The following is a 21,481-nucleotide window of genomic DNA, read 5'->3' on the forward strand; positions in this document are numbered from 1 at the left end:
CATGCGGTTAGTCATCGGTTCTTTGTTTGCAGGGAAGGAAATGGCTTGAGGTAAGGTTTGGATATCGGTTATCGAGTGCATACTCGTACTTTCATTGGTAGATCTAGACTTTGGATGTGTTCCGTTTAGATTGATGTTATTTCAGGTTTCTAATAACCTTGGAAGGTTGATAATGTTGATTTGCCCATATATACATTGTACTCTGTATCGATGCAATTAGAATTTTATGGATGTAGGTAGTAATAAGAGTAGACGGAAGTGGACTACCATACCAGTGCGGAGAATTCCCGTGCACCTGCATACTGTACAATGTAGGTACAGTTACAATATTGGCAATTTAATTCAATGCGATCAGATAAACCCGAACTAGGCAATTGGTGTTCTATTCGGTGTAACAATGGGCTGATGATCCATGGTTGGCTGTATCCTCTGAACTCCAGGGCTGGTCGATATGAAAACGGAGATCGGCCAAAAAAATAAATGCGACGATATGTTGTATGTTGTATATCGCAGGGGTAAATTCAAGGAATGATGTTTCCCCCTCAATACGGGGGAGTACATGCATCACATCTAGCCAGCAATGCTCGTACCTTGTATGTAAATCCCTTGCTGGATGCCGCCCCGAAGGAGATATGAGTTATGATGTAGACAATATACGGCAATAATAAACACTGATATCCTATTGATCATCATCATATCACTGAAAGTCAGAGTGGATATGGGATCCGATGGCTGGGAAGAAGGATGTCATCATATGCACGTAGGATATAATTAAGTGTTATATTATTGCCTTCCCATCAGACCATAGCGCACTTTTAATAGGCAACTCCAAGTTTTTAGATATCTAAAAATGTTAAAAAAAAGATAGATCTGAAGTTAAGGCTGAAGAAAAACAAGTGTCTCAGCTTTCATCATAGGGTGGCAAACGTTCCTTTTCTCCCCGAGACGCTAATGTGAGCATCCCTTACTAGCGTCATGTACAATACGATACGTCGACTCTGATTGATTGTCCCGTCGATTGGGTCCTTGAGATCCACTAAATAGGTGGAGCCAGTGGACTTTAAGTGGTCACTTCATATCTTTTTTTTTCTCCTTCTAAACGGTTGCGCTAGGGAGCTGTTTGGCTCTCGGTGTTTCCGCCGGAGGGCTCGGCTTAAGCCATATGTCTTTTTTTTTTTTTTTTTCCTTTCCCTTTTTCTACTCCGTAGTTAGAAAAATCCTTGGATTAGTTTATGCTTAGTTAGTTGACTTGCATATTTAGTTCATTTTGACTCCGTATTAATATATTTTGATCTATCAGCAGCGGTGTGTGCCGTTTCCTAGCAACAGATGACAGATCGAATACTTTGTAATCTACATATCCCATGCAGTAGGAAGACACCGAGTTCAACCGGACCCCGACCAATCAATCCAATGGTAGGTCTTATTACTCTTAAAGAATTTGCGATTAGCGGAATCCGATATACCTTTAGGGGAGTAATCACTGGCTGATATATGGAGACGCCAAGGTTAGATGGAGCACCAAAATTGGAAGTCGGGTCATAGAACACATGGACGACCCCACCCAAACCTCTTGTTCTGGTATATAGAAATGCGCTAAGACCCAAGATAGAATGGAAGAACTATGGATTATCATACTAAGGCCTGAAAAGGAATGGATTGGCCCCACCCTGGAATTTATTCGGCTCGACTTTTGCTGTCGCATGTCGCATCTATTCTTTGAACATGGCGGTGAGAAACAGCCTATCTACGTGAGATTACCCAAGTACGGAGTACTGAGTACATGGATATAGAGTAGCGAGGTAGTTTTATAAGAAAGTACATATATGTACAAATGCACATGTACAGACAAGGCTTCCCACATTCTTTAAAGGAAAAATAAAAACAAGCCCCAGTGCAACCAATCACAGCCACACTTATGTAATTTGGGAGGCCAAATTTAAAGGCTTAAAATACCATACCGTAACTTACACCTCAACTATTATTTTTTTTCCAATTTTGCACTTTTTTTCCACGGATTCCTCAGGCCCCGGTTGATAATTTGCCATCCAAACAGCTCTTCCTGTCGCATCTTGATGATCCCCCCCGTTTATCCTTCTCATCCCCCTTTCTACTAACATTTTCCCCCATATCTTAGAATCGTTTTTATTATTATTCTTCTTATTATCTTGTTTATTATTATATTTTTCGTTTCCATTATATCCTCGTCTTTTGTCTTCTTTGATTCTTGATTGTTATCTCTCGTTCCCTCGCAATGCCGTACAACACTCGTCGCAAGTCACTATCCCTTCCATCCTTGGGCATTCAGCTCCCAAACTCCACTCGTCGTTCTCCCTCTATCTCAAAAGTGCACAGCGATGAACAACCCACGAAAAAAGTCAAGAGATCGCACGGTTCTTCATTATCACCCGAGCCATCCGACTCCAAAACAATCGCGCGCGCGGGCCGACATGGACTATTTGAGATTACACCGCCTCCCTCACCTATGGATGGAGTGCTGGCACCCAAGATCGACACAGAAGGAATTAACGACGACATTGTGATCGCGGTAATCAACCAACTCGAGAAGACTGGGAATCGCCCTCATCTCGTGAAAGAACTCGCCGCGGTCCTGGTCACGCTAAATGTCAATGTCGCAAAGTACGTATCCCATTCGGGGCTATCTTGAAAACGCAATCACTAACATCTCCTGTCTTAGTTCCGCCAATCCCGCCGCCTTGCTTTCTTCGCGTTTAGCAGCCTATATGAAGCGCCCTTGGACGGCTCTCGCGCCGTGCCCTATCGCCAAGGAGCTTATTTTAATTCACCCGCGCAAAGTGTACTACTATCTTACTACGTTTCCCCATCAGCCCATTCCTGAGACCGATGATCTGGTATCTGCCGTGGGTAGCAAGCACATCACGCCCAGTGTTTCCAGTCTCGAGGATGAGGAAGACGCGATGGTGCGGGAACGTAGCCCCAGTCCCGAAGTGGACTTGTCTTCTCCCGACTTCGAGGAGCATGGCGATTTGAATACCTCCGCTAGCCACGGTTCTTCTGAGCACTTCCCCAATGCTAGTAATTTGACGCGTCTTATGAACTCGCACCGTGCGGCTTCTCCGCCCCTGGAGGGCGACGAGAAGGAATTCACACAAACTGCTAGCGCTGTGCGTGAGCGTGCATCTGAGGAAAAAGCCGAGTCGAGCCGTAGCCAGTCCATCCTTTCCGAGAGCCTGAGTGCCTTGGAGGACCGTGATATGCGCATTTCTGAATCGCCTGTGAATGGTGGTTCAATGTCTCCTTCTCTGCAAGACGGCATGTCTGAAGAAGAGTATAGTGACTACTTCTCGCACATGCCCGTCGACCAAATGGCTCACGATCTGGACGAGGCTGCTGCGACTGCCCTGTTCGGCACCTCCCCCTCACCTTCCCTCACCTCCATTGCATCGTCTGTCTCGTCTGGCACGAGCGCTTTGACAGATCTCGGTGTTGACGGTGAGGAGCTTGCCGGTGCTCTTGTTGCCCCCCAGATTAGCCTGCCCGAAGATCCCGATGCCACACCTGTTTCGACCCTCAAGCGCTCGCTCGATATGTTGAACAGCAGCCTTCCGGACGTCGATCTGAAGATGTCGGACCTGACGGAGTCGCACGAGAGGCTCACTCTTACCCCTCGCGCTATCTCCATGAACTCGGAGCCCGTCTTCGAGTCCTGGAGAGAGTTGCAAAACCCGGAGATGGTGGAAGTCGATGAGCTCGACGAGATGTTTGGCGAATTCTAAACTATCCTCGACTACCGAGTCCAATTCTCTCGGTTTATGTTTCCTCTCTTCTCCGTCTCTCCACTCTTCGCTGGGCTGTGACCCATGTTCTCTTTACCTCTATTTCCCTCGCTTGTACATGTTCATTGTTCTTTTTGGCGCACCCTTTTACCCTTTGTTTTTTTTCTCGCTAATGCCTATTTTCCTTGTATATATACATATGTTTCTGGTTTACTTACCCTGGATGGGTAGATTGGGAGGATATTCACGGCTGGAGGAATGGCTCTACCGAAAAGTGTCTAAAATAACTAGCGTTTCTTCCCATAAATTCATCTTTATCATCTTTTATATCTGTTTCATCACCTTTTTTTTTATAAACATCAAACCTTAAAATGGTTCCTGACTAATCGGAAAGGGGCCTTATCGGTCCCGCCGATTACGCATAATCCGCCACTCCGCGACTTCATTCTTTGGTTACTACAGTGTTTTCACTTCCGAGGTACAAACTTCTGCTACTAATGGCCTCAAACCTCCCCTGTACATACACTCATTTCTCGGCAATATACAAATTCGGTCCTATCATTCATCGCAGCTTTATACATATGGTTGGAACGCGATCTCGAGACTGAAACTCACCAAACACAACTCTCGTTAATTTGCATACGACTTCTGCCACCATGACGATCGAAGAAGCGCCTCGGCAGCCGAACTATGATGGCAGCATTCCTCAACCTGAAGCGTCCGTCCAACAACCAGCAGACCTCAACCCCGCCACATTGGCTCTTTCCATCCCAGACACTGTGTCAAACATAGGCGCCAAAAGAGCCAATACAGCATCGACTCTGCCAAGGGCACTTGCCGCACACACTAAGGTTGCCATTCCTCGTCAACGGGTCGCGCCTGCCCCGCGCTATAATCGGAGAGTGCCTCGCGCCTGTTCATCCTGCAGACAGCGCAAGACGAAATGCAGTGGTGACACCCCGGTCTGTCGCCAGTGTCGTGAGCTGAGGGCTACGTGCAGCTACCCTGAGGGTTGGAGGGAGAGAACGAAAAAGTAGGCATACCCGTGGCTATTACATGCACATTTTGGAAACAAAATTCAATTGCGAGCAAGCATGCTGACTGTTTGCGCATTATAGAGAAGTTGAAAATCTCTCGGAGAGAGTGAACGAATATGAAAATCTGCTGAAGGACTTGGCGAATGTTGTTAACTTGAGTGCCGCGGAGCGGATCAGGAGCTTGCTGGACAAGGTTTGTTTTTCTTCTCGGGATACCGGAGTATCGCTAACACTCGCAAACACAGCATGGTCCGGAAGTGGATTATTCGTCGCATAACTCCCAATCACAATCAGCAACCCCTCAGGATGACCTTCCGATAAACGATGAACCATCCTCGCCTTCATCTATTGGGTCTCTCGAGGCCATTGATCGAGTAGAAGAGGACATCAATCGATCAGAACATGCTAGAGCAACTGGTTATATGGGGAAAAACTCGGAAATTACCTGGATGCAACGGCTGCAGAGAGAGGCAGACCAACGTTCTAAAGGTCTTCCGGGGAGTTTGGAGCCTGGCCAAGATTTAAAGACCGACGATGCATTAGCTATGCATGCGGTCAATTATCATCTCGATGACTTGGATATTTCCGTCCCCGGACCGGTACAACTGTATGCCATGCCTCCTCGAGAGGTGGCGGATCATATGTTTGAGGCTTATTTGACTACTGTGCATCCATTCTTCCCCATCATCAACAAACCTCTTTTCTCGGCACAGTATCGGACATTCTTTGACAGCACCGCTCGACCCGGTGACAAGTGGCTTGCTATATTGAACATGATATTCGCAATTGGGGCTAAACATGGCCATCTCATTGACGCACCATGGAGCGTGGACGAGAAGGACCACTTGGTATATCTGACCAGAGCCAGGATTCTTAGTATGAACGGCGATGTCCTGTTCAGTCATCCCGATCTCCAGCAAGTCCAGGTGGAGGCCTTGATTGCCTTCTACCTTCTCGCTTCTGATCAAATTAACCGGTGAGTTCAAGATCCTCCCTTTATCATTCGAATCGAGCGGGCCATAACACTTAATATAGGGCGTGGAGAATCTCGGCTTTGGCAGTGCGGTCTGCAATCACACTTGGAATCAACATGAAAAGCAGCAGTCCAACCACACCCGATCTTTCGAAAGAAGCCCGTTACCGAGTCTGGTGGTGTCTGTATACATTTGAGCACATGCTCGGAGTAATGACTGGTCGGGCGACTAGTATCCAGGATGGAGGGTGCACCGCGCCATTCCCGATTCCATTTGAAGAAGAACAGCTACATGAGCCTGGTGCCATCGAAGTACTCACAGGCACGACCCTACGAGATGAACGAATCAACAACGTCATGGCAAGTGCACGTATCAGACAAATGCCGCTCCACCCAATAAATGGCAAGGATGCCGCTCAGCACTCTGGAGTACGAGACATCAAATGGATCAAGAGCCTGCCTGTCAACTACGGGCTCTGTTATCTCTACTATTGCGACTTGACAGTTGTCGTGCAAGAAATCATCAACAAAGTCTATTCAGTGGACTGCGTGATGGTGCCATGGGCACAAATCGAGGCTCGGATTGGCGAACTCAAGTCCCGAACCGAGGTATGGGAATCAAACCTTCCAACCGGGCTTGACTTCAAATCCAAGGAAGATAATGGACCGGATATCCTTCGCTGCAAGCTGAACCTGGCGCTGCATTACTACAGTGCGCGGATCACGCTAGGCCGTCCCTGTCTCTGCCGACGTGACGCGCGCCAAAAGAACAATAAGCCCTCCTTCAGTCACGAAATGGCAGTGTTAACCTTGAAGTCTGCGCGACACATGCTGGATCTGATCCCAGATGAGCCAGACGCTCTCCAGCTGTACCGCATTGCTCCATGGTGGTGTATCCTTCACTATCTCATGCAAGCGGCGACCGTTCTCCTCCTCGAGCTATCCTTCGGCACCGTCCACATGCCAGAAGAAGAACAGAACTTCGTCATCCAGTCTAAGAAAGCAATCCGCTGGCTCTTCGCAATGTCCGAGCAGAGCATTGCCTCCCGACGCGCCTGGCAGCTCTGCGACCTCAGCCTCCGCAAACTCGCCCAGGGTATGAAATACGACCTCAGCGACATGCCTTCCTACCCATACACCCCAGAGCCTATAAGCACTATCAGCTCGGAACCGCCGTCTGGCCTATCTCATGCCGCCGGCGACTACTGGGGCCCGCAGCTGGAAAACCCCCGCTGCCTATCCCGGAGGCACCGCCCGGTATAGACCACCACACCCATCCGGACATCTCAACCGCAGACCTGGCCGAAGCCTTGACCCCCAATACCCTGGACTCGTACTTCCCTTATGATCCTATCTCCGGGGAGTTTATGCGTTCTTTCTTTCCTCATTCCAATGAGAATGAGAACTGGGAATATTGAATACAATTATGTCCCATATTCATGAATGTCATATTTATGAAACCACAAAACAGCATGCAAGCACACGAAAAGAGCATGCGTGTTCTCTATTATCATCCTATTCTTCTCAGCTGACTCTCCCACTTATTGCCCTTGAACCCAATTATCATATCTCATCCCCAGCAGTATACCTAAGAACCCTTTTTTTTAAACCTATTCATGGCCCTATCCTATTCTTTTATTCCTTCTTCTTTTTCATGCCCATGTTTTACTATCTTCCTTCTCCACTTAACCCATATCTATCCTCTTTTGATGCTCATTTCTCTCCATTTTACGAATTTCCTTTTCCCTTCGATCTACCACGAATATCTCTTTGCATCACAAATATGTTTATAACGGTATATCAATACCTGGGTGTCTCGAAATTGATATCTAGGTGATATACAGAAGCAACCAAAAACGAACGCGCGTGATATTTCTTCACATTTATGATTGATATTGGTGTTGACAGGACTTGAAGGATCTAGGCTGTGCCTCGAGAGCTGGACTCACACCAGGGGCTTTGGGGGGTTGGGATTGGTTTTTGGTTGGTGCTGGGGTGTTTATCGGCATTGAGTCTCAAGACTAGTTTGATATCAAATCCATTCAACGTTTCTTTTCTAGCGTATTCCTCTCGAGTGCTATTAGCATCTTGTAGAATGAACATCTAATCCGAAGAACCGTTCTATATCAATTACATAGCCTTCTCACTTGATCCGTGGAGTGGAAAAAAAAAATTGTATATACATTCGAGAATAGTTTTTACTTTGAAAATAAAAATACATAGACCCCGGACCGAGGAGAAAAGAAGTCTCTCCCACGTCCTAGTTCCTGTGATTATCATAAGGCCACTTCGGCTCTGGCATCTCCGGTTTCGGCAAAGACTCCGCCAATTCCTTCGGCCAGTGAGATCTCATGAAGGGGTCAGATCTGTTGTACTTGATCCGCTGTCTGACAGGTCTGCGCGTTGGCGAAGAAAAGACCTTTCTGAGCTGCATGCGACGCATGTGACCCGGGATCTCGATGTCGATTTGGTCTTCTGGGAGACCGAATTTGAGGAAGGTTTCGAGACAGTAGTCGAGGATGGACTCGAGTTCTGTCTGTGGCATCTTGCCCGTCTTTAATTGGTAGGGGTATTCCTTGCGGGAGAGGGAGGATGTATATGGGATGGTGGGGTCGTAGACGAAGGAGGAGGAAGAGGTGTTGTGAGTGTCGGTGGTCTTGGGTTGGGGTATACTGGGACTGGGATCTTGGCCGTTGGGTTGTTTATGCGTTGTTTCTTTCACGGATTCTGCGTATTCTCGGACGGCACTTCGTGCGAGGATGCGGACGGTGTTGAGGTCTGCTATTGTGGCTTTGCTTCGGACATGGTTAACGTAATCTGCATCCCATCCTGGGGCACCGTGTGAATTGGTCCGTTCGTCGCTGAAGAGTAGTCGGGCAACACCACCTGGGGATTGGAGTTGGCGTTTGGGAGATACCCAGTCGACACAGACTTTATCCCAGAGCTGCTTGCCGACGATGGCGCCCTGTGTTTCCACAACGGCGGCAAATATCTCGTGGAAGGTGGTTGGGGGGATCAGAGTGGCCTTGTGGTGTCCGGTGATTTCCTTGGGTGGCTCCACTTGTTTGAGGAGGTCCGGTAGAGGACCTGGGATGACGGAGAGTACGCGATGCATACGAGAAAGTGTTCGAAGCTGGAAGCTCCTGACTTTCTCACGGGTATTATTAGCGTGCCACTCGCCGCAGAAAAGGCGGAGCAAGATGTCCTTTGCCTGATCCAGGTCTTCCGTATCTGCCTGAGTCAAGGTGCCGGCAGACGTCTTATGCTTAACGGTGGCATCGAGCCGAATTATTGCACTTGCCAGTACGCCGATATTCATGTAGCCCCAGGATTTAGCTCGGTGGTCGGTCAGGAAGTTGAGCATCAGTACCACGCGCTTCCAATCTTTTCGTGCGATGCTGAAGTTGATCAACGATTTAATGGTGTTCACAGAAAGTGGGATCCCGAGCGACGCGATGACACGCTCGCCAAGCTCGGTATTACCTGTGGCAGCTGCAAATCGAAGAATAGATGGCGCCAGGGCCTGGTTTCTATATGCGGTTTGAGGGATGGCAGGGCCATCGATGTCATTTTCCAAAAGTAGTTGTTTACCAAAATCAAACGCGTGGGTCGTAGTCGCCACGTCAAGGAGATTGGCAAAAGTGGCGCATGACAGCTGCGGGATAGACGATTGAGAGATATCTTGAGGTTCGAAAGATTTGAAATCAAACAACGAAGAAGCTTCTTCATCGCTGGCTTGGCTCATCCGTTCAAAGAAGTTTTGGATGTGCTGTGCCTTGCTTGCATCGGCAATATTTTGAAGCCAAGCATACTCGTGGAAAAGGCGTCCGCTTTGCTTGTCCCGAGCATAATAGTTGAGATTGAACTCGATCAGACCAGTCATGGCGGCCGATTCGTCATAGAACTGCGCCCGCGTTTTTCCATCCAGCTCTTGTGCCAGACACAACTCGTCCCCTTCCCACGGAGGAACAACATTGCTCTGAGACCTTAGGAGATCCTCGAAGGAAACAGGATCAGAGGACGGTTTTAAACAGCCCGAGGCCAATATCCGTACAATGTGCCAGTTGGTGAACCTGCTTGTTGGCCGAAGCTCCTCACGGCTAGGAGCGGGAGGGTCAATCAGGGTAGTCAGAGGGGCTGATAAATTGGTGAGATCTGCAGGAAGATATCCACGATCTCCCATTCCGACATAGGCCTTGTTCGCCAAGCCACTCCGCAGCGATGCAACTACTTCAGAGCTGATAGTTCGGAATCCAAGTCCATTGAATGGTGCTTTTCCCTGACCCTTGAGTGTTGGGGGTTTGTTGTCTTGGCCTGGTCGACGCCATGATTCCTCGATACTGACATTAGTTTGTTGTACTGTATCAAGGTCACTTATTAAAGGCGCCCAACTCTCAGCCTTCCATTCGCTAAGCCGGGTCATTTGATGCACGAGTAGTGTGCCCGTTTTGCAAAACCCATGCTCCACACAACACCACAGAATGAGCTCAAGCCAAATTTCGGGACCCAGCTCTCGAATTCGCGGCGTGTAAGGAATGAAAGGTGACGCCTCTCCTGCATCGGCAGCCGCAGAGGCCACTGCTGCTTCGTGTTCATGCCACGCCGCATCGGACAAAACGCTCATGATGGAACTAGACAAAAAATGGAGCCCTGGCGGACGGAACACAATCTGGCTGGCATCTGGTTTGGGATATTGATAAACTCTGTCAGATATCATGCCTGCATGGTGTAAACGGGCAAGAGTTCGGAATACACAGGTCATTGCATGCTTCGAATCATCTGAGCGACTGCGTGACGCATACAAAACCAGAGAGCCGAGGTTTGCGAGTACTTCGGCCAAAATTCTCTCTCCAAAGAACCTCGGTGCAGGTTCCACCGTCAGAGTATCAAGAGAAATGCTATCTGATGGGAGAGGTTGTAGACGAGACCATTTCCAAGGAGATGATGGTTTTGTGCCTCCCGTGAGCTTGCTGAGGGAGATCTCCGTGGTGATGGGAGAAACAGGGTCAGATTTTGACTCGTCTATGCGGCGCACCCGATATGGTCTGTTCCAATCGAGCCCAGCCGAAGGGTGTTTAGGGGGCATATGAGCAGCTAGCAACGCATAGGTGTCGATCATGCCGTTTAAGAGAGCCTGTACATTAGACCACTCATGGTGCGCAAATCCGAGATGCGCAAGGAGTTGAAATTCAAAATGAACCCTTCCATCCCATAGGCACCCTAGTAGAGCGTGGGTCCGATCAAGCTGACGTTCAGATTCGCGGAGCGGTCGAAGCCTGGGCTGGCCTGCAGATTGGGCAACGTCTGGTTGTTTGGCATTTTGTGGTGGAATACAACCCCTCAGCACTGGCATCCATTCCTCAATATGCCTCTTCTGGTCATGTCTGAGGCGAGGGTGTTTGATTAAATTGTATCGGCGTAGAAAAAGAATTTCATCTGGGAAATTAATCTCTCTTTGGTCATTGCGAGTCTTCCGGGTAAATTGAGTCCAAGTCGGCCGGGAGAAAGGAGAGACGGATCGATATGGGAGGAAAGGGAGGCGTGAAGCAGGCCTGCGACCGAATGGCAGGATGCGGCCGGAGCGCAAGCACCTGCTCATGGTATCGCAACGAGGCTCGAAGGCGGGTGTGTAGGTTTCGCGAGCTCGATGGGTACGGGATTGGCGTGATACATGTCGATTTCACAGGTACATAGCGTAATATGCAGATTCAATTGAACCCCGTACCAACCGGGGCAAATGAAGACCAAAGGTGAGCGAGATGAGGTAAATGTTGTTTCCGAGAATTTTGGAGATCAGGAACTGCTGAGTCAGCACAGAGCTATGAGCCAATCGGAGACCACAGAATGCGGAGTTTCTCATACTTCCTAACGTCTATATTGTCAGGGGATGTCCTGAGATATTCCAAGGTTCTTATTTGGTTGTTATGATATATAGTCAGTACATTACATGCTCAGTGAGCTCCGAGCCATGCACTGGAGGATCCACCCGTGGTGACTCTTAAGAACACCTGGATATCCATTACCACCAGCATCTGGCAACTATTCCAAGGTTTACTTCACTTTACTACAAATAGCGCGCATTCAAAACAAACAGGTTTTATGGCCATAATTTGCCTATTTAGGAGGATCAGATGGAGTACTCCGTACACTAAGAAAATTATGCAGCGGCCCATGGGAGCAGACTTTTCAGGTTGTCACAACACTTGTGTGATATAAGTGTCATGGATAATGTGCTTCGAACGTGAGGTATTAACCGTGTGCCTACCTACTCAAACCCACAGTAGAAACCTACACCTCTTTCTAGGTACTTCTGGCTCTCATTTATTATTCTTATCTCCGTATATTTGGCACCAATAACAACGTCAGCAGCCATCAGAGATGATCCTTTCTCATCAAACCCATATACAACCTTATGTCTTCATGATATTAACATGATTGATCGGAGTAATAATTTCAACACCAATAGCATTTGGAAGACCAACGAGACTAAGACAAGCGGCACGTAGTGCCCAGGTAGGTGACTCTCACTCAGGACTAGGGACATCGCCTCCATGGATTGACTATCGTCGCGTTAGCTTCTTATCACGATTCACCATTAAACTATATATTCCCTTCGCATTATTTATGAGCCTCAAATCTAAAAAAAAATTTTTTTTTTTTTTACTAGCGTGAATGCAGTTAGCCAGACCATCTATACATACAGACCTAGTTTCAAACCTCACTCAGTGCCCGGCGCCGTCTAATACTTATTAGCCACCACAAGATAGAGGTAGAAATTATCAATTATTAGGTAGATAGGTAAATATGCAATAAGTCAATCAACAACCCCTTCATTTTGCCACGTCATGAGATAGAGCCTGGACTTAAGCCACTTGGAGTTTCGCAGTCATACTAACTGCGGACAAAAGCCTCAAAAGTTCAAAGTCTCTACACCGTCAGTCTCATTGGTCATATTCCATGGTCTATGACCATGACCGCCTACCTCGCATTATAACCATTGTTGGTAGGTCAGAAACCCGACGTAGCCGCTGGGCCAAACATGTGAGGCGCGAGGTCTGTTGGTTCGTACTTTGTTATCTTGGGGCTCAAATTGCATGCCTGACACCTCGGTAATCCATACATAGCTTGTCAACATATCACATGCTCATACATTAGTGGTCACTTTCATATGTACTTTTGTTTCTGTGGCAGATTTGCCTACATACTTCCGGCCAATGTTATACAGCTAGGAGGCTCTTAGTATATGCTGCAGGTAAAGGTATTATCCTAGATAAAAACATTGTACTGCAATCTAACCCCTTTTGAATGTGGTATTCAAGCCTCATAGACAGGGTTCCCCGCTCGGTGATCATATTCACTTGTCTAGTCGCCTATTTCTAAATATAAAAGGCACCATCCCTCACGAACTTCTACCTCAACAATTTCAAGTGTGCTATTCGAATTCTACAATCTTAATATTCCGTACTATCTATCGCAATGGCTTCAGCCTCGGTCATCAGCCAAACTATTATACCTAGCTTACACATCGCACCGACTTTGGCTGATCTAAAGCAGTCCTCCAACTTGTATGTTTTGTCATCCATACATTCAACCATTTGCCTTGACTAAGAAACCCCGTAGGTACAATCAGCTTCCATCCGACGAAGCGCAGCCAGCGCTGCTTCCTAGTCATTCCCAAGAAATCAGAAAGATTTTGATACGGCACAACGTCCAACACAAATTCGGCATCCATCTTATCCTCGGTCATTTTGAAATCCCGAAAGATCGGGTGATGTTAGGACATTATTTTAAGAGCCCCTCGGGGTGCTAGACAAAGCCTATCCCTATTGAAGATATTGATACCGCTAATGTACACGGTCATATCTTTAAGCTGTCTACGGACGGAAAACTGGTGGCTTACGAGTACCGAGAAGGGTCGCCTACCGATGTTAGAGAAATTGACCCATCTTTCTTTAAGGAAGTCTTCAAATACCTCCTCGAACATAACCTGACCGATATATTCGGGCTACAAGCATTGGGTCATAAGCCGTTTTCGCCTATGATAGAGCTTATACTAGGCAATTCTGGAATAGTGATGCTTAATGAGGCACAGGCCTAATATGGGAAAATCTACCGGACTACTGGATGGTGTATTGGTCGTGAGGGCGAGACCCAAGTTTTGTCATAGGGGCTTCGATGTAGGTTATCCCGGGGACCTTGTCCATGACATAGACAGCAAGCGAAGGCGACGGTCCGATGAAACCCTTATTAATGCAAGCGGGCACCATATTCCCATATATCTCTCGAGCGAGTCCCAAAATCTCTGTGTCCAAAAGAGATCCAGAAACACGAAATTGTACTAGGAGGTCCCCAGTCGCTACAGTGTAACTAAACGCGCCTTGTAGCTGAACTGGCTTCACAGCTCCACCAGCAATCTCAACGGCGGTTTGGTCGCATTCGTCCCGCGTGACGGTGCAGTGAGAATAAAAAACTAATTGATATTATCGAGCGAATAAGAGGACATTCTGGCCGAAACTAGGATTTCCTAGGTAAGAAAAAAGTTTGAAAAACGGGCAAAACAAGGATAATAAGGGGGCTCCGGGGTTTACTTTAGTCTTAAGTAAATTTAAACATAGCGGTCAGACCTGCCAGATAGGCCTAAGGTAGGTGCGTAGAAATTTATTATTGTGGAAAACTGTAGGGTGAGCTGACCACGGCCTGCTAGTTATGCCATATTTTTCGGCCTTAGGGCCATAATTGGATAATCATGGCAAGCCCCTGGAGCCACCAACACATGTGTTGGTGGACTGTACTAGATAGTGACATCTTTTGTATAGTAAGAATTATAAAGTACCTATAGGAGTACGCTTGAGGCAAGATAATTGATTAACTTTTACACACAGTTCACAAGTGGTGTTTTCTTTAAGACGCTCTTTACACTTCTATGTCTATGTACAATTGATCTTAGTATGTAGGTAGCGTTTTTCGATCAGTGTCTTGAACTCCATCCGTACTGTAACTTTAGATGCAGATAGAGGATATATATATCCCAATACAAAACAGAACTTGCTATGTATGATGGGCTGACGATACTGTGTCCTGAGTCCTAACGCCTACACATAAGACTCTTTGCCGGAGTTCTATGAGATGGCCATACCTTGTAGTTCTCTAAGGGTACTATTATTATGCTACGTGTTCACAAATCTACTGATTTACTACTCAATATGACGCTTGGAAAAAGGTTCCAAAATAGCAAAAACTTCGTTATAGCTGATCCAGCAGCTACTAAGAAGAAAAACAGTACTGGTCTATCTCACATGGTACAGCGAGCGAAACTGCAAAGCGCAGAATCTAAAACAACATATGACGGGCGTGAAGACGAGCGAAGTCTCCGGGCTCACCAGATGAGCCCTGTCCCTCGGCAGCGGCAGCAGCAGTCTCGGCTGCGATAGGCAGAATGGTGAAGGAACCACTAGTCTGGCTACCGGAGAAGCCGCCGGGGAATCCAGGGGGGCACCGGTAGTCGAGGGGTATCCAGTGGGCACGCTGGTAGGAGTGCGGGTAGGAGTGCGGGTAGGAGTGCGAGTAGGAGTGCGAGTAGGAGTGCCGGTGGGAGTTCCGGTGGGAGAGCTGGTGGACTTGGATCCATGACCATGACCATTTCCTCCCAGGCCGGGTCCCTTGTGGCCAGGTCCGTGACGATGTCCGCCATGGCCAGGTCCTCCATGACTGCCTCCTTCGTGGCCAGGTCCTTCATGTTCAGGACCTTCGGGGATGAAGGGCAATCCAGTGGGCCATCCGGTAGGCCATCCGGTAGGCCATCCGGTAGGCCATCCAGTGGGCCAACCAGTTGGGGTTCCAGAAGGAGTTGCAGATGGGGTTACAGATACGGATCCAGATGGGGTTCCGGATGAGAAACCGCCAGTAGGAGTTAGCTGCTCAGTAGGAGTAGCAACGGCCGCAGCCTTGTCGGCGTGCTTGGGAGACAATGTCAGCAACGAGAAATATTTGGAAATTTATAGTGTAGATACTCACAGGCAGCTTCCAGGCCACAGCCGACGGGGCCATAGATAGGAAAGCAACGCCAATGGCAGCAGTGAACTTCATGATGAATTGTTTGAGTTGGACACTTGAAGCGAAAGAGGAAAATGAATGGATGCTAGAGGTAGCAATGTAAAGAAAGATCTGGAGCTATTGAAAAGAATGAAGGTGCACAGCACTGCTGGTTGAAAAAAAAAAGAACGTCGTAGAAAGGAAGTTCTAGCTGGTTATATACCCAGTGTTTCATCATCGAGAGTCAAAATGATGGATCGAGCCGTGAAAAAGACCGTCGAAAGACCGTCGAAACCAATGTATTCCATGAGAGGAATTGGATCTGCAGGGGGGCAATTCCCATGCCGTGGCGAAAGGATTTTAAGCAGGAACGATCTTCATGGATGGGGAAATAGCCCTATCACTCGGAGTATGGTATATTGCAGTGGAACCAGGAACTTATGGCACATCCAGATGGTCGACGGACTCGCCGTATATTGTGCGGAGCAAGTTGTTTCAGACAAGAAAGACGGATAAAACGGGCGAATGACAGTTCTCCACCTGGTTTACACATTCCTGTCGATCACTTGGGCATTTGATGGAGGTGTGTCCTAAATGGAGATTGGTGGAGCCCTGAAGACGGCATACCACGCCAAGCCCGGAACATTTTAGAATCGGAAGTACAACATATCCATGGATAATATTATTGTAGAAGATAAATTATAGAATGTGGAATCGATTTCCACTTTATTTTATCGTATGGGAATTTTTGGTTGTGACGTAGTAAAACATATATGTGTCTAGAACAACACTGAAGTATTCTGGGCCCTGGCTTTTTATAGAACACTATATGGCAAACTACTGTGGGGACAACGCCTCAATCCTTCGATAAACTGACATTGAGATCTTGCCAAAGTCTTGATTTAGCCACTTTCGAATGCTATATACCGGTGGCTTACAGTCAAAGCTTATACGCGAAAGAAATTGGGCAAGTTAGCCACACCTACCTATATAGTCTATGTACAGGGTAGGATGACATTTTTAACTTCAAAATCTTAGTGGAAATATAACCGAGAGATAACATCACTAAGACTGCATACTATTGGGGGTTTCCTTTAGGGTTTCCTTTACCTAGTTCCTCTTTCACTATTCCCCGTATTTTGGCTTGAGTGATTCTTCGTCAGGGTTGAGCAGTAATCTCTCCACTCCATATCCTCTGCGGTTGTTCCATACATATCCATGTTGAGAGTGGAAAAGATGTGCAAAAGAAATAAACAATTCAGGGTATGCCAGGCTAGGCGAGTGTGGTGGTTAGTCCAGGAAACCTAGGCCCTAGGTTTCCTATGGTGTGAATAAGCATACTTGAGTCCTATCCATGGATACATCCATGCGAACCCCTCGAGAATTATAATGGTTGATCTAGAACCTCGAGGTTACTCAGCCAACGGGGTTAAAAGTACACAGGCATCAGGAAACACAGCCTCGTGCGGTACACATGGCTAAATGAAACAATGGTCTACCAAGGTTGTTAAAATGGGGTTTGGGAGTGACAAAATGATGTACCAAGTCTCACCTATGGGGGGGGTATAACATCAACAGGACTCTACTATTAGGGTTCTCTAAAGCAATTGTTAGCTAGCATGGTTGCAGCACATATATATGTATCTTGACATCTTGCTCAAACATGAAGTAATATTTTCTTTTTCTTTTTCTCGCTTATTATATCGGCTAGTGTTCTAACCTATCGAAGGTAAGAGGCCAATGAATATATATGAGATAGACAAGTTCAAGGTAAAGATAACAATACACATTGGATTTTAGGCGTAATACCCAGAGGTATAGGCGCCAACTGCCAAAACCCCATTTTTAGGTTAACAGTTATAGATTTGATGCCTTAATGCCTAATTTAATCTGGTTATTGACCGCTTATTACACCGCCTTGGTAATTCAGGTATTTTAATTCTTCTGCCTGTCTTTAATTCAGGCCGCCAGGCCAAAACTAGGCATCAAGGCATCAACATAGGGTTTTGGCAGTTGGCGCATATACCGCTGCGTAGGCGTAAGATGGCTTTTCCCTTTCTGTTTTAGTGTTCACCCGATTTGTCAGCTGGAATGCAGTCAAATTATATTAGCGCAGCCCATCATTTTTTGAACCTATAACATTGAGATCAGTATATATGTGACTATGGATAACGCAAACTCAACGGACCTTTGTCAGCCGAAGAAAGCGACACCAGCATGCGAAAAATGCCGTGTCCTCAAGGTCAAATGTATTCGACCCAAGGAAGGACAGACTTGTACCAAGTGGGCGTCCCGTCCTTGTATACTTCCCCCTCTAGCTAATTCAAGTAGATGTGCCAGATCAAACTCTCAATGCGTAACTTCGGCGCCGAGACAGCGAGCTCGAGTTTCACAAGCGAAACCGTACGTGACGGTGGAGGGCGCTCCAGTCAAGAGGTCACGTTTGCTAACAGCGAGGGAATGAAGGAGACTGGCCGATCTTGAGTCCAAGCTCACCAATATCATCGGTCTTCTGTCGCGCTCTAGCGCACCCCTTAGTGGAGTCGAACTCCCCGTTAATCCGGGTTATGGACTAGCTTCAATTCCTGAATATTTCAGCGACAGTCCACATCCAACAGCTGAATGGATGAGCCAAGGGTGTCTGGCTGGTCCTGAATTGGACGAAAGCCTAGGGTCGAGCGAAACCCAGAATACCGAAAATACCCTAGGAAACTCTTGGGACGTATCCACTACAATGGACGCCGCGTGGATCACCGACTTGGGACTTAGTCCTATCGTCCTCGAGCATATTCTAGACAGGTTCCGCGCTATGACGTCCTACTTCCCATTTGTGCGACTCTCAGATAACTGGACTGCTGCGTTGATGGCTGAAGATCGCCCTTTCCTATTGCTTGCAGTCGCTGCTGCTGCCTCCTCAAAATACTGTCACCTTCAAGATGCTCTGATCAGACGATTTAAAGAATCTTTCAGTCAGCGGGTTATCATAGCTGGCGAGAAAGATCTAGATCTGCTCCAGGGATTACTTGTCCACCTTGCCTGGTAAGATCTCAGTTTCCACACTGTTTTCTATTTTAACGGCATCGGAGGCACCGGCAAGCTGACCAATATCAGGTTCCATTTCAACTTTGTTCCAGGAAGTCAGCAAGCCTACCAGTATTTACAAATTGCAATCAGTATGGTCGTCGACCTTCACCTTGATCAAGAGGTTGCCGACTTACTTGAGCAGCGAACCGAGCTGGGTGATGCCTATATCCGGGAAGCATGTCGTGCTTGTCTAGGCTGCTATTACATGTCTAGCACGTAAGATGGTGTTCCCCATCCGGATATGCGCCAACTGGCTTGAGCTGATTTGGATAGAATATCAATGTCTTCGGGAAAGCCCAACAATCTTCAATTTCACGATGCCATGCTTCGATGCGCGATGATGATCCAAAAACAGCCAGAATTCGACACAGACTTCATGATATACCCAGTGTCGAAATTGCTACAGTTTACCGAGGAAGTCTGCGAGACTTACCGGTCCGAAGGCATTCATGGAACTCGGCTGTGCATCCATGCTGAACGATTCGCGACACGGTTAGAAGAATGGTGGTTGGCTCTATCCACAGAGCTTCAAAACACGGGTAGGGCCCTACCAAGCTCTTGGCTTCCCATTTAACTGATTGAAATTACCTAGTATTGCTGATCAACGGCTATCATGCCGTCAAGATCCGGATTCAAGAAATGGGCTTGGTAGATTGCTACGGGCGGAGACGGCCACCGGCCCCAAAGGCACGGGAAGATTCGACCATATTATCTACACCTTCAATGGTCATCAGGAACTTAGTCAAATGCGTCAGCTCTACTAAGGAGTATCTCGATTTGTTCCTCGCCATTCCCGCTGCAGAGCATACTAGCTTGCCATTTTCTGCGTGGTATCAGCTTATTTTAGCGGTATTTGTGCTATACAGATTGTCTGTGGGACTGTCAGAAGTACCTGAATGGAACAGGGAGATTGCACATCAATCTGTGGATCTGCAGGAATACCTTGATACATTGTTGTCTCACCTACAGGCTATTAATCCGCCAGATAGGCAAATACCCACCAAGAGCCTCTTTTCAATGCTGCCTGAGATTATAGGAAGTGTGAAAAATTCCTATGCATTAGCAAAAGAGAATATTGCGCAGGTTGATAGTCACCGTGCGCATCACGAGTTTGGGGCATCAAAACACACAGCTTCATCTGCTCAACGGCTGCACCGCTGCCCTGCGTTGCGGTATTCGAAACACATCGCCCAGGCTCCGGATCAGCCCACACTACAAAGCGCCATTGCTACGGAAGTCCAAAAGATAGAAGACGAGAAGCTTTGGGGCGATCTTCTGTTTATGGATACGTTTTCTATGACAGGTTCATCATCTGTAGAGACTTGACAAGTTACTCATGCTCCCTCAACCCCAAACTGCAGCTTCAACATAACAATCAGATCTCGTCGGGAAATACATGGGTGGAAATCTTCTTTCCGGTCGAATCGTATCGCTGAGGTAGCACATTGAAAAGACCATCAACATCCCGGGGTTCATAATCAAGCGACAATGCCGCCTGAATAAGAACATCCAGCCCAAAATTCTCTTTGATCCAATGGGCAACCATATCCATCCCTGCCACAGCACCACTCCCAGTCCAAATATTACTATCAATAATCCACTTCTTCTCCTTTGTCCACTTGACATTTGGATATTTCTCCTTAATCCAATTGTACTCGAGGTTATTGACTGTAGCCCTCCTACCATCCAGAACACCGGTGGCAGCAACAACCGCAGCGCCGGTGCAGGTCGTGAACAGTAGCTTTCCAGAGGCAACATGGCGACGAATAAGATCTTGCAATTTCGGAGGAAGATTGCTGCTCGCAGGACTATCCCCACCCACGATGAGAATGTCTAACTCGGGGACGTCATCTGCAGTCACCGTAGGCATCATTGTTACAAAGCTCGTAGGCATATGCACCGGCTCCAGGGTCTCGCCGATATGGTGGAAGACGAATTCGGGCGCCTTTGCTAGAAGTTTCGGATCCACGGGCGTGTATTGACTGATATCCTGAATGAGCATTTTGCCCGCGGAATTGAGCAGATCGCATGGTCCGATCACGTCGATTGTTTGGTAATGGAAGAGTAGAGCGCCAACTTGGATGGGAGCCATTTCGGCAGGAGTTTCGAAGGATGGAAGAAGTTTGTGTTGTTTATAGAAAATAGAATTGCCCAGGTTGTTTTTGCTGCTTAAATACTTAGGGCTGTCATGTTCTGAAGTATCACATAATCACGGCGCGGGCTGTTCAAAGGGCTCCGTCCTCCGTGATAATCCTAGCACGGGCAAGGGTAAACTCATGAACCATCTCCGTGATTCAATTTGAATTCTATATTGGAAGACTCTAGAGCTTTTAGAATTCCTTGACTATGGGGAGATTGTATCCCGTCAACGTGCCGTTCCTCAGTCTCCAATCAAGACTAGGGCTAAAGTGGCATCCCAATAGGGCAAGCCGCGGCCTAAAATCCAGTAAAGAGACATATATATGTGGGTTAATACCTTTAAATGTGAAGGACACTTTGGTGATTTTTGCAGGTCTGCATATTGCATATTCTTAATGTAATTATACGCCATACCCCGTAGCATCAATATCCTCAAGTACGACGGAATTGATCATTGT

The 21,481-nt window shown here is 47.3% G+C and overlaps 6 protein-coding genes across 6 annotated transcripts; 3 read left to right on the top strand and 3 right to left on the bottom strand.

Annotated features, from left to right (window-relative positions):
• Positions 1 to 2,254: 2,254 nt before the first annotated feature.
• On the top strand, positions 2,255 to 3,758 carry N7517_000547 (uncharacterized protein; the record flags this gene model as incomplete). Its single annotated transcript, XM_056718277.1, has 2 exons — positions 2,255 to 2,640; positions 2,699 to 3,758. 2 exons carry the CDS (start codon positions 2,255 to 2,257, stop codon positions 3,756 to 3,758), a joined length of 1,446 nt encoding a protein of 481 aa, XP_056582412.1.
• A 656-nt stretch (positions 3,759 to 4,414) lies between these two features.
• Positions 4,415 to 7,186, top strand: N7517_000548 (Zn(II)2Cys6 transcription factor; the record flags this gene model as incomplete). The annotated part of the gene is made up of 5 exons (XM_056718278.1): positions 4,415 to 4,791; positions 4,877 to 4,988; positions 5,041 to 5,771; positions 5,831 to 6,864; positions 6,915 to 7,186. The coding sequence occupies 5 exons, from the start codon at positions 4,415 to 4,417 to the stop codon at positions 7,184 to 7,186; spliced, it is 2,526 nt and encodes an 841-aa protein (XP_056582413.1).
• An 842-nt stretch (positions 7,187 to 8,028) lies between these two features.
• Positions 8,029 to 11,367, bottom strand: N7517_000549 (uncharacterized protein; the record flags this gene model as incomplete). The annotated part of the gene is made up of 1 exon (XM_056718279.1): positions 8,029 to 11,367. One exon carries the CDS (start codon positions 11,365 to 11,367, stop codon positions 8,029 to 8,031), a length of 3,339 nt encoding a protein of 1,112 aa, XP_056582414.1.
• A 3,731-nt stretch (positions 11,368 to 15,098) lies between these two features.
• N7517_000550 (uncharacterized protein) lies at positions 15,099 to 15,854 on the bottom strand (the record flags this gene model as incomplete). Its single annotated transcript, XM_056718280.1, has 3 exons — positions 15,099 to 15,190; positions 15,265 to 15,724; positions 15,783 to 15,854. 3 exons carry the CDS (start codon positions 15,852 to 15,854, stop codon positions 15,099 to 15,101), a joined length of 624 nt encoding a protein of 207 aa, XP_056582415.1.
• Positions 15,855 to 18,267: 2,413 nt separating this feature from the next.
• Positions 18,268 to 20,210, top strand: N7517_000551 (fungal specific transcription factor domain-containing protein; the record flags this gene model as incomplete). The annotated part of the gene is made up of 4 exons (XM_056718281.1): positions 18,268 to 18,839; positions 18,912 to 19,100; positions 19,158 to 19,423; positions 19,477 to 20,210. Coding segments are annotated over 4 exons (1,761 nt in total), but the record flags the coding sequence as incomplete, so codon positions are not given.
• A 49-nt stretch (positions 20,211 to 20,259) lies between these two features.
• Positions 20,260 to 20,976, bottom strand: N7517_000552 (DJ-1/PfpI family protein; the record flags this gene model as incomplete). Its single annotated transcript, XM_056718282.1, has 1 exon — positions 20,260 to 20,976. One exon carries the CDS (start codon positions 20,974 to 20,976, stop codon positions 20,260 to 20,262), a length of 717 nt encoding a protein of 238 aa, XP_056582417.1.
• Positions 20,977 to 21,481: the final 505 nt, after the last annotated feature.

The sequence above is a fragment of the Penicillium concentricum genome (assembly GCF_028827145.1).
Source record: "Penicillium concentricum strain IBT 3081 chromosome Unknown utg000001l_segment0_segment0, whole genome shotgun sequence".
Lineage (NCBI taxonomy): Eukaryota > Fungi > Ascomycota > Eurotiomycetes > Eurotiales > Aspergillaceae > Penicillium > Penicillium concentricum.